Source organism: Amblyomma mixtum, chromosome 1, assembly GCF_055824585.1.
Source record: "Amblyomma mixtum isolate Tamu chromosome 1, ASM5582458v1, whole genome shotgun sequence".
NCBI lineage: Eukaryota > Metazoa > Arthropoda > Arachnida > Ixodida > Ixodidae > Amblyomma > Amblyomma mixtum.
The window spans coordinates 304,186,070-304,202,966 of NC_143012.1; the positions used below are offsets into that span (position 1 = coordinate 304,186,070).

Here is a 16,897-nt window from a genome sequence, read left to right on the forward strand (position 1 = left end):
AGCCTGCCGAAAAATTACATCAATGGCAGGATAGGTCGTCACACGCTCCGTATACTCCTCGCAGCGAGCGACAGAATTAAAAACTAGGAAGATCTCACACAAAATTGTGTGGGTACCGGGGCACACGGGGGTGGCAGGGAACCAAGAGGCCGACAGGATAGCTCGAGGATGCATTACTTTCCGAGCATCCGACGAGACCGCGGAACTCACGCCAGCACCCAGGGAATAGTCGGCCATACCACAGAACTATAGAGGCAGAAGAATGCGATATCCCCCACCGCACAAATCTCTCAGCAGAGAGGAAGCTGTCACTTGGAGACAATTACAGTCTCTTTCCCAAACCTACATATACTAAACAAAATGCACCCTACGATATACGCGGGCAAATGTCCCTGGTGCGACGAAAAACCCACTCTATATCACATCACATGGGCCTGCCAAAACATAGACGTGGTCCCCAAAATACAAAACCCGAGTGCGGAGCAATGGGAGACTCTGCTGTCCAGCGACCGCTGTGAAGACCAGCAAGGTCTGATACAGTGAGCTCAACGGGCGGCAGTGGCCAGCGGAGCCCTGGACTGAGGGCAACCGACCATAGATTAGAGGCGGACGACTTCGACAGAGAAGGCTCCTGGGGATAGAACCAAGACGTCTCTGAAGATGCCCCCAAACCGCAGGAAAAAAGCATTAGTTAAAATAAAGCTTTCCCTTCCCTTCCTTGTTCTCGAAACAGAAACCACGATATAACACGCACAACTCTCTCGTTTGGTTGGGTTTATGAGGTTTAACGTTCCAAAGCGACTCCAGCTATCAGAGACGCCGTAGTGAAGGGCTCCGGAAATTTCATCGACCGCCCGGGGTTCTTTAACGCGCACTGGCGCCGCACAGTACACGGGCCTCTAGAATTTCGCCTTCATCGAAATTCGACCGCCGCGGCCGGGATCTCTTACTACGGCCACGTAAAAATACTTACTATTCTCATCGGTGCTGTCCTTTGATGTGGCAGTGGGATTTCGGTCAGTGCTTTCACATGCAACGCGTTCCCTGCGAATTCGGTCGGAACGACGTGCCGATTTCCTCCACATTTGCATAGGCAACACGTGATTATACGTGACAATAAAGCAACACGGAATGTTTTGATGTTGTAACCACTCGCAATTTAAGATGTAAGGCAATATTTTCGTATTTCTTATGTATTCAGTAGAATAAACAGTTCTGCATTATTACAAAAAGCACGTTCGTGCGCTGACTGAAGCCGCGAGACGTCACGACGATTGCAAGCCGTCTGCGGCTACGGCCCTCTTAGCCTCAGGTAGACATAATTCGCAGCATGTGAAACGAGTCGGTGGTGAAGCGAGGCCCTGCTTCGACGGGCACTGCCATCAGGGTAGTCAAGGTTAGAGGGGGCGGGGCACATCTGCCCTGCCCTTACCAGGACCCTAGGGTCAAGGCAGGGACAAGTGGAGATAAGAGGAATAATAAAACGCGCAGGCTGTCGCCAGGCTGTTGCCTCAAACTGCTGCTCAAACATCGCGACCGCTGTAAGATGGGTGCAGAGAAAGGCACAGTACTACATGCCGTGCTCCTTTCTGCCAAAATCGCACTCACTGTGTTCATTCTATCTACCCTGTCGAATCGCAGGCTGCCCCTTCGTCCCGGCTGATCACGGACAAGGATAAGACGGCGCACATCGGGAGGTGACTGGCCAGTCGCACCATGAAGAGCTGAAGACCACCGCAGCCTGCGGGCGGTTCGCTGCTTACCGTCGTGGTTCACTTTCGTCAGCCGTCACCTCTGGCACATGCAGGGAGCAGCGTTTGTCGAGGGAACTCGTCGACGACTGAAACAGTGAGTTATTCGTTGGTCGTAAAACATGATCACACGAACGACCTGTACTGTCAGAAGAGGAAGTGTAGCGTTGCCTCACGACCCAGTCGCCTGTTACCAGCGGATGGGGAAGGGACGTCCTCTTAAACCTTCAAACGACTGGCTAAAGTGGCGCCACCGAAAGAAACTTTTCCCGCACAACCGCATGCCGTAATTTTATGCAAAGCATACTAAAATAGCCCAACCCAGCTCCTCGGGCGCGGCGGTGTCGTTACCATTGACCTTTCGTGACCTCCATGTCATACCACGTGATGCGTGACGTCACAGCAGATGAAAAACGGGGGCCCAACTCGCGCCGTCGCGCGAGGCGTCGTGACCAAGGATGACCACGTGGTGCGTGACGTCACAGCAGATGAGAAACGGGGGCCCAGCTCGCGCCGTCGCGCGAGGCGTCGCGACCAATGTATTTCCTGCTTCTGCCGCTAGGTGCGCTGTAGTGAACACGTGATGCTGGAGCGGCGGTATACGAGGGGGTGCGCCTGCCTCTGCTAGGCGTACACGGGATAGAGATGCCTCCTGGAGACAGGGCTGCTCGTTGGAATGAGAAGCAAAAGTTGCGGCGTGCTACAGAGACTGATGAAGAGCGTGAAGAACGTCTAGCCAAGCGGCGTGCTCGATATGCAACTCGGCGACAATATGCTTCGCATCTGACTAGGCTTAACCTAAGCTAAGCCTCAGACATTTTTTCCTCCGATACTGCGTTTCATATCAGTGTACGTATACATATCACCGCTGCTGTACAAGTGAAGGTGCGGACGCGTTTTCTCGGCAAGGCGTGTTTTCACAGCAATTAGAAGTGCTCTGTTTTGCGACACTTTTGCGCACAAAGCTACAGCTCACTTGTCGAAGCTCTCAACGGTAAATGTGTTCATTTTACCGTACTTTACGGGAAAGTTTACGTTATAGGTACCCTGCGCATCCAACGTCAGCTAGCCTACTTCGATGCTGCTTCCTTTCTGTTGTGCGCCGCTCCTCTGCTCTAGCGCAGCTGGGGCAGACAATGTCACGGAGAATGTTAGGTGGGCAGAGAGCGCCCACCTAACTTTCTGCCGCCCCCTGATATGCTTGCCTCCTCTTGCAATCCACTCCGTTATCCAAGGACCAGCAGTTATCCTGCCTTCGCATTACATGCACTGATTTCGACTAGGATGTCATTTAACCGCGTTTGTTCCCTCACCCACTCCGCCCGCTTCAGATCTCTTAACGTTACATCTATCAATTTTCTTTCCATAGCTCGCTGGGTTGTCCGTAACTTAAAGGTGCACTGAAGAGGAATAACTCGTCTTTTTGCCACGGGAACTCGATCTAGACGTTGCTAGCATATTAAGAAACTTCGATTTATTCTCCTGCGTGGCCGATTTCCCTAATTAAATCTGATTAACGTCAGGCTCCCGCCTTTTTTTTTAATTCCCCGTATACGGTGGGGAAAGTCGAATAACGCATGGAGTGCCTTTCAGGCAGTCGCATGGCGACTTTGCTTTCTCTTTTATTTTGTTTCTTTTAGGTTTCCGTGAATAAATAGGTCCAGTCAGAGACTACATAGCTGCAAATTAGGCCCACGGAAATAAATATACGCGTGGTCTCTTTGCTTTCGCCGATCACTACTTATCACTCCGCCGATGGCAGAACGGCAAGCCGCCACGGGACTGGGTGAATGGTTGGTCGACTCCTCCCACCGTTTGCGGGGAGTTCAAAAAAAATGGCGGGAGCCCGACGTTATTCCGATTTAAATTAGGGAAATCGGCCGCACAGGGCAATAATTCGAAGTTTCCAAGAAGGCTCGGCACGTGTAGACCTAGTTTCAGCGGTAAAAACAGGAGTTCAGATTCTTCTTCACTGCACCTTAAAGATGAACCCTTTTCGTTAGCGCACCGCAGCGGTGGCTTAGTGGTTACGGCGCTCAGCTGCTGGCCCGAAAGGCGCGGGTTCGATCCCGGCCGCGGCGCCTGAATTGCAATGAAGGCGAAATTCTAGAGGACCGTGTGCTGTGTGATGTCAGTGCACGTTAAAGAACCCCAGGTGGTCGAAATTTCCGGAGGCCTTCACTACGGCGTCCCTCATAGCCTGAGTCGCTTTGGGACGTTAAACCCCAATAAACAAAAAAAAAACTAACCTTTTCGTTAGCCTTCACATTTCTATCCCGTAGGTGAGTGCCGGTAAGATACAGCTGTTATATAGATTTCTCACGAGGGATATTGGTAAACTGCCATTCATGATCTGAGAGAACCTGCCACATGCGCTCTGTCCCATTGTTGCTCTTCTAGTTATTTCCCTCTCATGATCCGGATTAGCGGTCACTACCTGCCCAAAGTACAAGTATTCCCTTACCACTTCCAGCACATCGCTACCAATTGTGAACTGCTGTTCTCTTGCGAGACTGTTGAACATTACTTTGGTCAGACTGTTGAACATTACTTTGGTCTTTTGCACGTTAATTTGAGGACCTACCGTTCTGTCCTGCCTGTCTAACCCATTGATCTTTGCAGCTCATCTCCTGAGTGGCATAGCAAGGCAATGACATTAGCGAATCGCAAATTACTTAAATGTTCTCCATTAACTCTTATCCCCAAATTGTTTCTAATCCATGCCTAAGAACACCTCCTGTAATCATGCGGTGAATGGTATTGGCGAGATCGTGTATCCCTGCCTGGCACCTTCCTCATTGGAATTTTATTGCTGATTGTATGAAGTGATATGGCAGCTGTACATTCATTGTAGACATCTTCCAGTGTTTTCACGTAACACTCTTCTACACCCTGATTCCACAATGCCTGCATGACTGCTGAGGTTTCTAATGAGTCGAATTCTTTCTCGTAATCAATGAACACTGTGTATATAGGGGCTGGTTATACTCTACGCATTTGTCTATCACCTGATTGATGGTGTGAATATTGTCTATTGTCGAGCATCTTTTATGAAAACCTGCCTGATCATTTGGCTGATTGAAGTCTAAGGTTGTCCTGATTCTATTAACGATTACCTTAGTAAATTCTTTGTAGGCAATAGACAGTAAGGTGATCGGTCTGTAACTTTTCAAGTCCTAGATGTCTCCTTTCTTATCAATGAAGATAACATTAGCGTTCTTTCAAGCTTCTGGCATGCTCATGGCCATAAGGCCTTCCATATACAGGCTGGCTAGTTTTTGTACCACAATCCCCCCCCAGTCCTTCAAAAGATCTGCTGTTACTTGATCTTCACCAGCTGCTCCTCACCATTTTGCACTGCTCCAAAGGCTTTCCTTACTTGCTCTGTCGTTACTCGCGGGATGTGCTCATTAGCGTTCTGATTACATTCGCTACTCTATAGCGAACTGAGAACTTATTGCACGCCAGCTGTCTCGGCAGATGGTGAGCGCTGGCCTGCTTGGGCTAGACGATGCCTGAACTGCTGAGAAGTGCGGGAACTTTCGCTGCGCAGGGATATGACTGTTCGCATGCACAGCATGAAGTGACCTCAAGCCTAATGATATGAGTTCACCGAATTCACTCCGACGCAACGATATTCTGCAGGCAATGTTCTTTAATTTAATCGCGTGACATTCGCGAATGATACTGAAGGCGAGTGTTACTCGTTGAAAGTGGCACTAAATTAGCCCGTGTGGTAAGCAAACTGGGGCAAGCAGTGAACGCAGATCTGAACCATGGGAGTGAAATAGGTAATCTCGGGTACAGCTCAAGCAAGAAGCAAAAAGTTCCTCTAAAACGAGGCCCTTCAACCAATCGCGTCGATACGGCCGTGAAGTCGCGTCCGACTACCCTGCGCGTGGTATCGGGCATCTGCTATTGCTATGCATAGGTGAAAGGCGGTTAGCTGTTACATCTTGACAATATCGTACTCGTTGTCTGAAGGGCCTCTGTGGTGGGGATTTACTGCTTGGTTGCTGATTTGTCAGACTATAAGGCCTCATTCACACAGCCGGCCTCCTCTACGGCGCGGCGGCGACGGAGGCGTAAACCGAGGCCGCAACGGAACGGAGTGGTGTTCTAATCGAAGGAGGCGCCGGACACCTGCAAAACAGTTTGGGTGGGCGCTCGCTGCTCCCAAGGAAACTTAAAGCTCGCATCGCCGAGCTCACTCAACGAGCGGCTGAGTATGCGGCCCAACTCGCCGACTCCAACTGGGTTGCCCGATGCAATACGGCCGCGCGGCAAATGTCCAGCCGGAGCACGTGGCGACTCTTTCGCGCCCTAATTGACCCAACGCAAACACGCACGGAAACTCAAAAACACCTCCAAAGAGCAATATACAGCTTTCAGGGCAACACAAATCAATTGGCGCACAAGCTCCGGGACCAGTACTTGTGCACAACCCAGGACTCCCGCGGGCCGGCATACTCTTATGCAGGTTCTGAGAACGTTGAGCTGGATCAACCGTTCCAGCTCCACGACCTGAAGGCGGCCCTGGCAAAAATGAAACGCGGCACCGCTCCGGGTCGGGACAAAATTACAGTCAAATTGTTAGCCAACCTCCCCGGCCCAGCATGCCTGTCTTTATTGAATTACATTAACTCAATCTGGCTTGGGGAAGTGCCACTACCCATCGAGTGGAAGACCGCCCTGGTCACCTTCATTCCTAAAGCTGGCAAGGCCATCAACACGGACAACCTCCGCCCCATCTCTCTGACTTCCTGTGGGCAAACTCATGGAGACGATGGTACGTGACAGGTTGTCCGAGTTCATGGAATCCAAACACCTTTTCGCAGACACCATGTTCGGGTTTCGCCCACACAGATCTGCACAAGATGTCCTGCTACAACTCAATCGGGCTGTCCTCGACCCCGTGGAATGCCCTCACAATGACAAGGTCGTACTCGCCTTGGATTTGAAGGGTGCATTCGACAACGTTACCCACGAGATCATTCTCACCCACCTCTCTCAAACTAACTGCGGCAGAAATGCCTTTCAATACATTCGGCAATTTTTAACTGACAGACAATCTTACATTCGGATCCAGGATAAAGAACATGGCCCTTTTCATTTTGGGAACCAGGGGTACACCCCAGGGCGCGGTGCTCTCTCCCCTCTTATTCAATTTGGCTATGATGCGCCTACCGGCCCAGCTGGGCGCTGTCGCCGGTGTGCAGCATGCGCTGTATGCTGATGACATCACCCTGTGGGCCACGCAGGGTTCCCTTGCAGACATTGAGGCTAACCTGCAGGAGGCGGCGACCATAGTGGACCGTTATGCTCGCCGCTGCGGCCTCCAATGCTCCACCCAAAAGTCTGAATTTGTGCACATACGCCCCTCACCAAAGTGCACAGCCAAAATTTCATTGTCTCTCGAGACAGGTCCAATCCCTGAAAATATCGAAGTCCGGGTACTGGGGCTCTTTATACATCAAGACAGACGGTCAGAAACAACATTGGCCAAACTCCGTCAGGTGGGGGACCAGGTGGGCCGCTTGGTCCGCCGGGTTTCTAACAAGCGCGGGGGGTTACGATGTAAGGACGCCTTGCGGCTGGCGCATGCATTTGTAACCAGTCGAATTCTATATTAGACTCCATACCTCCACCTGCGGAATAAAGACGAGGATTCACTCTTAGTCATCTTTCTCAAAATTATTAAGCGGGCTCTAGGCCTCCCCGTGACCACCTCCAACAAGCGCCTCCTGGGGCTAGGCATGGTGAACACATTTCGGGAGCTCCGGGAAGCCCACTTGACTAACCAATACACACGTATCTCGAAGACATGGTCGGGTCGCCGCCTCCTTGCCCGACTACACATCCAACATACCACTCTCATGGAAGAGCGCGTACGTATTCCATCCCAGTGGAGCTGCGCCCTCCACGTGCGCCCTCTTCCCGCGAACATGAACCGTGAGGACCATAATGGCCAACGCCTGGCGCGGGCGGAAGCCCTGGCCCGCCACTATGGATCGAAACCCGGCGTATTCTACGTGGATGCCTCAGGCCCCCACCATAAGGGATGGTACACAGCCGCAGTCGTCCACCAATCCAAAACAGTGAACGGCCTTACTTTCCGAGCCCGTGACATAACACACGCGGAGGAGGTCGCCATTGCGTTGGCTGCATCTGATTCCAATTCAAAAACAATTATTTCCGACTCGCGAGCGGGAATGTCGGAACGTCGAGCAGGGCTGGGTACCGTATCTAGCTTACCGCATTCTTCAAAACAGCGTCTACACCGGTGACCCCGCGCACCGGCGTATCGTTTGGGCTCCCGCTCACATGGGCCTTGAGGGAAATGAGGCAGCTGACGCCGCCGCCCGCGCGCTCTCTCACCGGACATTCCCCTCCGACCCTGACGATCAGGAACTCGAATTTATTCCAGCTTACACCTTCAAAGACATCGTTTTACTCTATCAATCTGGCCATGGTCTTTGTCCCCGTCCGTGTAAAGGTCTGTCAAAGGCGGAGGAGCGGCTTCTGCTCCGCCTGTGTACTAATACTTTGCTGTGCCCGGAAGCTCTCAAACACTTCGACCCTTCTTTCTCGGGCAGCTGTCCGCACTGTGCGGAGAAGTCTTCGGACATCTACCACATGGTGTGGGCCTGCCCCTCCAACCCTGCTATCCCCCCTCACCCCAACCCAACCCGGGAGGACTGGGAGGCGACCCTGCTCGGCTGCTCTGACCTACAGGCCCAACGGGCCTTGGTCGCGCGAGCCTGGGCGGCGGCCGATGCCACTGGGGTCCCGAACTAGGGACCTCCACCTAGTATTTGTAAGGGCTGGCCCCCTCTGGGTCAGCTCATGCATAACCTCCTGTATTATACCTGTACATAAATGTTTTCCACCACCACCACCCAAGTGACGTAGCAGGGGGTTGAAGCGCGGTGAGGAGGTTGTCTTCTACACCCATAGTTGCCTGTACTTATTTATGATTCGTGGTATTGAAAATTAATCGATCAATTTCAATATAGCGACACAGAACACATTAAAAATAAACCTCTAGAACTTTAAACGTCGAAGAAGGTGCTTAAGCATTACACTTAATTCTTTTATTGTTGTAAACTTTGAAATATGATATGCAGACGTGTACTAGAGAAGTTAGGAAAGTTTTGTTTTCGTTTCGTATGCTGTAGCAGCTGTAGGTTACCGAGGGGTGCTATAGTCGGGTACAACTAACGAAGCCAGCGGCTTTTCCCCATCAAAGGATCCCCCTCCAGCCAATGGCGTTGGCCAATTCTCATGACCCTGCTAGGGTGACAATGCAGGGAGCGGTGCCACCATGGAGAGAGGGGTCTATCCCCGACTATGGAGGGAAGGGACTATAACCTTTTATCTACCACTCCCTGCTTTGTGACACTACCATGGTCATGAGAATCGGCTGACGCCATTGGCTGGAAGTGGGTCTTTTGACGGGGGAAAGCCGCTGCCTTCGTAAGTTGTATCCGACTATAGTTCATTGCTACTTACAGCGTAGACTGCAGGGCAGAATTAAAATACGGCAGTTTAATACGCACAATACGCACTGCATTACACACCTCTCCGCGCCGTGTGTACTTCGGAATCACTCACTCCCGCCGCTCGGTCCGCGGTCTTTCGCACGAGCGTTGGCTTCTCTGCTGGTTTTGTTTTTGGATGTCTGATTCGGTGCCGGGAAAGCACTGCAGACGCCAGTCGTCTCCGGTGCGCACATTGGTCGAACGTATTTCTTGTACGCACGTCGGTCGATCGCGTACAAGAAACTGGACACTAGACCCGTCGGCAGCGTTCGCGGCGAATTGCCGGCGCTGAAGCGGTCACCCGAAACCGCCAGAGCATTCGGCCGGACGAGTAAGCCCGCCTTCTCTCAAATGCATAAGAACACTGATCAAAAACAAAAGAACACAGAAAACAAAACCGTCCACTCGTACGCGCCCGCCTGTCAGTTCCCAGTAGGTGCCGTAGGCACGCACCACGCTGTGACTCCGTGCGACGCGATCTACCGCTTTGCCTCGCTCTTGCACAGAGTTTCAGAAGAATGCCGCCATCGTGCATCATATTCAAAAGAAGGTGTCAAAAGCTATCGGACATTTCGCTTCATGAGTGAGTAATGTCCTTCTCTGGAAAATTCATAACGGCACTGTCGCGCGTTTTTTTTCGTTGCGATTTTTTTTGTACGCATGCAGCACGAATGACAAGCATTAATTCGTGGAGCCTTAGGTTTAGTGGTATATATTAAAGGCCTCGTATTAAAACAGTATATGAATTTCTCAGAACAACAAAAGCTTTCTGCAAAAGTGGCTAAGCACTATTACGACACCACTGCCAAGTTACATATAGGGCAGATGATCTGACCAAGACATTTTTAGCAGTCATGCTTTTACAGCAGCCACACGAGGCACTTTTTGAAACCAGATGGTTTGGTTGGTTTATCGGTTTATTGGGGTTTAACGTCCCAAAGCAACTGAGGCTATGAGGGACCCCATAGTGAAGGGCTCCGAAAATTTCGACCGCCTGGAGTTAACGTGCACTGACATCGCACAGTGCATGGACCTCTAGAATTTCGCCTTCATCGAAATTCAACCAGATGCAGTGCCAACGATATTCCAAAGGGTACATAGTGAGCAGGGAGGTGCAAATTGTGGCTGCTCTCTGTTTATGTCTAGTAGAAGCTGCATTCAGAGTGAAATTTTTGATGCTTGTTACGAGTGAGCTTTGAAAATTATGCTGAGCCTAGCTACAGCCTTTACAGCCAAATCGTAAAAAGAGGTAAACTTAACTTTTCAAGAAAACATTCAATACTTAAGTTACAATTAAAAATTTACTAACTGGTATGTCAGTACGAAAGTGAAGGCAGGAATGCAGCATAAAAAGAATCAGGTTCATGATAAATAAAATCCATCATGTAGCAGCAGTTTATGCAGGAGCGACTGTGTGTTTGGCATGTCTACATTGTTACACAGAATTCTGACAGCGGCCGTGGTATGTCACCAAGTCTGTCATCGTAGGGTGATAAGTTCTAATACAGTGAGTGCCTCAGCTCGTGCAATACTTTTACTTCAGGTTGCAAGCACATCTCACAGTGTTATTTCAGGACTACAGTGTTCGCCACTTATGTCACCACAAAAAAGCAAGCAGGTAAGGTTAGGTGAGCAGAAAGGCCAATGCTTCAGGCAACAAAATTTTTATCTCAGGGTATATCTATATGTAGGAGCATGCAAGCTCAGAAGCAGAGAGCTCACAGAAAATGTCCCCACCCCCTAACAGTTCAGTCACCCTTGAGGAATTTCCCACGCTTGCAGGGAAAACAGAATGAATCTGAATGCTGGTGTCTCCGGTAATGTAAATGTTCTTACTTCAGGCCATTAGTGTGACAAAGTATCTCAGCCAACCGGTCACCTCACCTATATGCAAATCCCCCTGCAAGCACTTGCAGACTCCCAAAACAAAGTGCGCCCACAAGCGAAAGTAGGCAAGATGCTTCAGAGAAATAGCTAGAACCTCAGGTCAAAACTTATTTTGCTTCAGGACAAGTCTACACCACAAACCCCCAGCACAGTAGCAGCATCACCAGGGAAATCTCCAAGTGCTTGCAGGTAACACGCAAAAGGTAGAAGATGAACTGTCTCCTCTGACAAGCCAAAGTTGCACTTGGGTTATGAAGCACGCTGCAGAAGAGGATTCTTGATTAATTTCACTCCCTGTGGTTCTTATACATGCCACAAATTTATTACAAAACACAGAGTACCAGCTGTTCCAGCTAGCCGTACTGTATATTCTCTTAAATGCTCCTCCATTACACCATCAAAACTTGGCATTCAACAACTGTTGATACAGTGACAGTAGTGGGGCAGTTTCACCAGTGCATTGAAGGAATGAACCTGGCCAATGCGCGTGTTTATATAGTATTATCCCAGTGTCAAATTCAGGCCTGCATTCCTTTAGATTGCAAATATCTCGTGTTGTGGCATATGTCAGATACATGGCAATGATACGCCAAAAGCAAGGTAAATATGTCTCTTGACTGTAATAGATAGAGGAAATAAGATTCTTTGCTGCGGTTTCTTAAAGCACACTTTATACGTGTAATGAAAAACACTGCTAAGGTCACTGAAGTGTTCAGCAAGTGCTCACTCCTTTATTAGTGTTAAAACAATCTAAATGCCAACCAGTTGCACATTTCAGCTTTTACACAGACACTCATGTGCATTTCTGAAGGTCTGATTTTTTTGGTTTTGTGGGGTTTAACATCCAAGAGTGGCACAGGCTACGAGGGACACTATTTTTGAAGGGATCTGCACATGACGCACAGTTGTGCTATAAATAACAGGCACGATGAAGAGTGACATGGAACATTTATTCCAACATTGTTCATACGAAATCATTGTATTAAGATACTAAGCTGAACACGCTTTTCTTTTTTTAAGCACCAACAATACCGCATCAAGGCAGCCCTATTAGTTGTTGAACAATTAAGGGCACAGGTCTTTGGCACTGTTTCTTTTTTTTTTTTCATGTGCATTCTTCGAGCATGTGAACAGATGTGCAAGGTATTGAATGCTACATTGTGCATGACTGAGGCATTATTTACATGCTATGATATTTTTATTTGTCTCATGTGTACAACAGTAATATCAGGGAATTTATAGAAAAAATTTAAAACGGGCATTCACAAACATAACTGCTCAATTAAATAACTGTCAACTATGAAGCCAGCTGTAACTTTCAAGTGCAGGCTGTATAGTAACCTCACATGCTTGTGATTGTAAAGATACACTGGTTGTCAATTTTTTTATACAGATCATGGGATGAATTTTTAATATTTCGAAAGCTGTATGCGAGAAACTGCATTCCAACATTTCTATATACCTTGCACAATGCTCTGCTGGTGCTCTCTGAGCGCGACTTATCCCACACGTCCCTTGCATAAAGTTCTTTCATGTACCGTACGTACGCTTCGTTGGTGTTTCGGTGCTTCGTTGCACACAGATCAAACCATTCAGAGCGGAGTCCGTTACAGATTTTGTGTTCTATTCAAAACAGAATTCGCATCTTGACAGGCAGTGGTAGAAAATGAAAACAGTACACAATGCAGGCGCTGCACAATGTGTGTGAGTCGTCTCCCTTCTGCCTCGCATCCATTATGGAACACCAACGAAGTGTTCTGATTCGAACCCGCGCCATCCTTTCTTGCAGCCGACGATGGCTCCAAAAGACTGGAATCTGCAGCAGCATGCGGCTTACGTGATTGGTCTGACCCCGGAGCTGTTCTCGTCCCTGAACGAAGCGTACGCCCGTCTGCAGGAGCTGAAGGCGATACTGTCCAGCAGCGGAGCCAACCTGAAAGCACAGTGCGTTGAAGGCAGCGCGCACAGCTGCGAACTGCCGCGTCAGCTGCCACAGTGGAACAGGGTGTTGGGACACATAGGCGTGCAGCTCAGAGAATGGAACAATTGTGGTGAGCTCGCCGTGGTCTGCTTCAAAGATGTCTACGGTTTTCATGGCGAAATCCGCCAGACACGCCCTGTGCTTCTCTTCCATTGGCTGCTGGTGAGTCACCGCTGCGTCACCATGCTCCGGATGGAAAGCTGGGGAGTGTTTCATCGCTGCTTCTACAGCACCATTTTCTACGACGCTATAGCTAAGTGTACTGGCCTTAGAAACCTGCAGTTTTGCGTGGAATTCCAGATAAGGTCGAATTACAAGCAGCTGCTGGATGCGGTGCACTGCCTGCCCAACCTCGAGGAGATCGCCTTGAAAGCTTTCGACGCCGGCCAAGAATACCAGAACGTGACCAGACTCGCTCACGTAATCAGGACAAAAGGCAAGCTGAATCGGCTCGCGATCGAGTACAGGCCACATAGGCAGCATGATCCACCACTCATGCAGTGCATCACGCCAGCGCTGCGGAGCAACACGGCCATCAGCGACCTTTGCATAGACGTTTGGTGGATGAAAGCAAAAGACAGCCGTATTTTCTCGCAGTTTATCAAAGAAAGCGGCTCGCTGAAGTTGTTGCGCCTGTTCGGTTGCACCAAAAGGATCCCCTTTAACGTGCCTGAGGTCGCAGGAGCGGTGGAGGGCTCGAAGACGCTGGTTAGTTTAGAGCTGAATGATTTTCTCATCGACATCAGTGGGGCTTGGGCACTGGCGAGGTCCCTGTCCAGTGCCAAGAAACTGCAGCAGCTTGAGCTCGTCTCCTGCGAACTGGCCTTCACAGAGCCGAACAGTATGCAGCGCTCAGGATTCGAAACTGAAAGCGACTCATATAGCGTGGTTCACCGGCTCGTGCAGCCCTTTGTCCACATGGTGCGCAATGTGAAGTCACTGCGAAGGCTCAGATTCCCTTTATCTCTCCATACACCGGAGGACCAGCGGGTGTTGTTCCACACATTGGCGAATGAAGACTGTGTCAAAGATGTGCGCTTGGAGGGCGAGATTAATTCATACGTAATCGACTCATGTCGCGTCGTCAGCGATCCAGGAACTGGCGTCGAAATAATAATCGATTACCTTTATAGAGGTGACCCGCAGTTGGACGGGATAACAAAGTGGGCACGAGCTGTAAGCATCTTCCTGGAGGTATGCGGAGCAGCGCGCTCGGTTGTCCGATTTAAGCAGCTGCACACGTTCCACAGCCTGTCAACCCTGACGGTGGCAGTTCATGCCTATATATCTGCCGAACAAGCGGAAATTCTCGCTGAATTCCTGAGGCTCACCAAGTCACTGAGCACGATCACATTGAGCTTCGAAGCGAAACGCAAGGAGTCAATGGTTCTGCTCGACGGACTTTCGCTCAACACCAGCATCACGGCTCTCGTCATTGAGGGCTGGTGTGGGGGCAGGCGAGCCGGAAGTCTTCTCGCAGACGTCGTCTGCTCGAGTAAGTTGTTACGGTCGCTTACGTACAACTCTTACAGCAGGAATCCATCAAGACTCTTCTTATCAACGCTGGCCAAGTCCATCCGGAACAACATCACCCTCCTTTCGGTGACGACGAAAGAGTTTATTGTGTCAGCCAGACAGCCAGACTGTATTAGCGAAGTCCTCACCCGCAACGGCCAGCTGCTGGTGCGCACCGCACGATTCGTGAGCGGCCGCGCAGACGACAAAACTGGTGCAGAGGCGCTCGAGTTAATCGGCTCGAACCCAATGCTCGTCGAAAAAGTTCAAGAAATGTCGTCAGTAAATAAAACAGAAGCTGAGGACATGGTCAGAAAGAGCATTAGTGATCTGGACGAGATGGACGGCTTCATGAGAGCCGCCGGTGTTGTCCGGCACAGCGTCGTCTGCAAAGAAAGCCCCACCGGCCGGCCCGGCCTGGATGCACTTCCGTGGCTTTGCTGGTTGCACCTGCGCCGATATTTGCGCCTGGTGGACGTTGCAGACCGGCCTGATGTGCGGCAGAGAGCCAGTCAACTCGGAAGCAGCAGCATTGACTAGTAGTTTTTGCGTTTGAAACCCATTGAGGCTTTCGCCTTTTATAAACTGGTCAATCTTAGGTTGTTTTTCTTTTTTCCTAGCTTCACTGTATACTCTGTATCAGCGGCTCTGAGAAAAGTCTCGTGTAGTGTGGTTCACGCCTCACTGATCTTTTATTTGGTGTTTCGTGTAGTTTTTGTTCATGTGTTGTGGAACTGCTATGATGTTGATCTTTTGGTTTCCATTTTCGTGCTTGCCTCATTAATTCTATTCTTGTGACACATTACAATCGCAAATCGTTATGATTTTTTTCCTAATAAATGTGCATTCCATTCCTTGCTTTACTTTTTTTTTGTAATCAAGCATCTTTCCTTACACTGTACATACACAGGAAGAACTCACATGCGCACATACCCAACAATACTGAGAACAAGCCTTTTTGAGCGGGAAACGGTTTTGGAACGCAGTTTTTTATATGAGAGAAGATTTCACTATACAATCGATATATCCGTAGATCACCCGACGGCAGTCTCTCTTTTTTTATCTGTTAACGTTTTTGCTACTCTCAGAAGCGTTCCCTAACGGTTTTCTATGCCAGTCTTAACTGTTCGATGGGATCGATGGAAATATTCTAAAAGAGAGATTTCACTACGTATCAGAAGAACGGAGCATTACCTTCAATATTTTCAACTTACAATATTCCAATTTTTTTTTTTTTTAGTTTTTGGCCAAGAACGTACGTTGCACATGATGTACCATGAGACGGGGTCTTAACTAAATTTTATTAATTTCCTAGAAGCTAGGCACATTAGCTCTGACAACGTGCTGTAGGCGCTCAGTTTGTTGCGGGTCTCGACTGCTGCAAACGACAGCGAGCGGGTCGCTGGGTGCCTTCTGTTTTGCTCCATACCACGTGATCTGTGGCCTATGGCCTTTTTCCTTCCCGCGTATTACATATAGCTTGTAGACTTTCTCGACGCTACAAAGAGGGGCATATAAGAAGAAGACGGCACCTCTTTATTGAGAACGCTCATGATCGAATACATTTCAGTGAAAATCAAAATAAGCAAACAAATCTTGACCTAAATTGAGCGTTTCTCAACCTCCGATTTTGCCTCCAGCGACCAAGTACTGCAGCATGTGTTTTATTTTCTTCTTCTTCTTAATTAATTTTGTTTCAGCGATTATACAGTTAGATCATTAATTTACTATTAATAAACACCATAACTAATATCCCTGCTACAATTAAGCAAACAATGAAGGGGAATGAGGGGCTCATTGTAAATATGACAGAAGCCAACAGCCACAGAAACCAAGGGGCACAGGGAATTTTTTTTAATTAATTTATTTATTTTGTGGTGTTGATCAATTTATAATATTACTGAATATGTCATCGCTTAAAGCTAATTGATTAGAAAAGCAGAAGAAAAAACAACCACATGCCGCCGCTGGGATCCGAACCCACGACCTCCGAATTACGTGTCCGGTGCTCTACCTCTGAGCTACGGCGACGGCTGTCAAACCTTCTGCTTTCGGGGGTATTTATGTTTTCAAGTAACCTAACCTTGAGAGTGTTCATCAGCGCCACCCACGTTCATAAGCGGCGGACGTAGAACGTCCTGAGTTACCGCAAGTGTGACGTAGAACGTCATCGAACGGAGAGGGTGGAAGCTGTGTGAGAACCCTCTTATGCTTCCTATGGC

General features: G+C 49.2%; 2 protein-coding genes across 3 annotated transcripts in view; one reads left to right on the top strand and one right to left on the bottom strand.

Annotated features, from left to right (window-relative positions):
- The window catches only part of LOC149372257 (diuretic hormone class 2-like), a 221,422-nt gene that overhangs the window by 198,197 nt on the left and 6,328 nt on the right, over positions 1-16,897 (bottom strand). The gene's annotated exons all lie outside the window — the stretch shown is intronic.
- LOC149372260 (uncharacterized) lies at positions 1,646-15,440 on the top strand. The gene is made up of 2 exons (XM_089566671.1): positions 1,646-1,848; positions 12,969-15,440. The coding sequence occupies exon 2, from the start codon at positions 12,975-12,977 to the stop codon at positions 15,213-15,215; it is 2,241 nt and encodes a 746-aa protein (XP_089422797.1). The 5' UTR covers positions 1,646-1,848; positions 12,969-12,974; the 3' UTR covers positions 15,216-15,440.

Excerpts from the sequence above, each read along its gene's own strand:
- LOC149372260 (XM_089566671.1), top strand. The coding sequence starts at position 12,975 with ATGGCTCCAAAAGACTGGAATCTGCAGCAGCATGCGGCTTACGTGATT.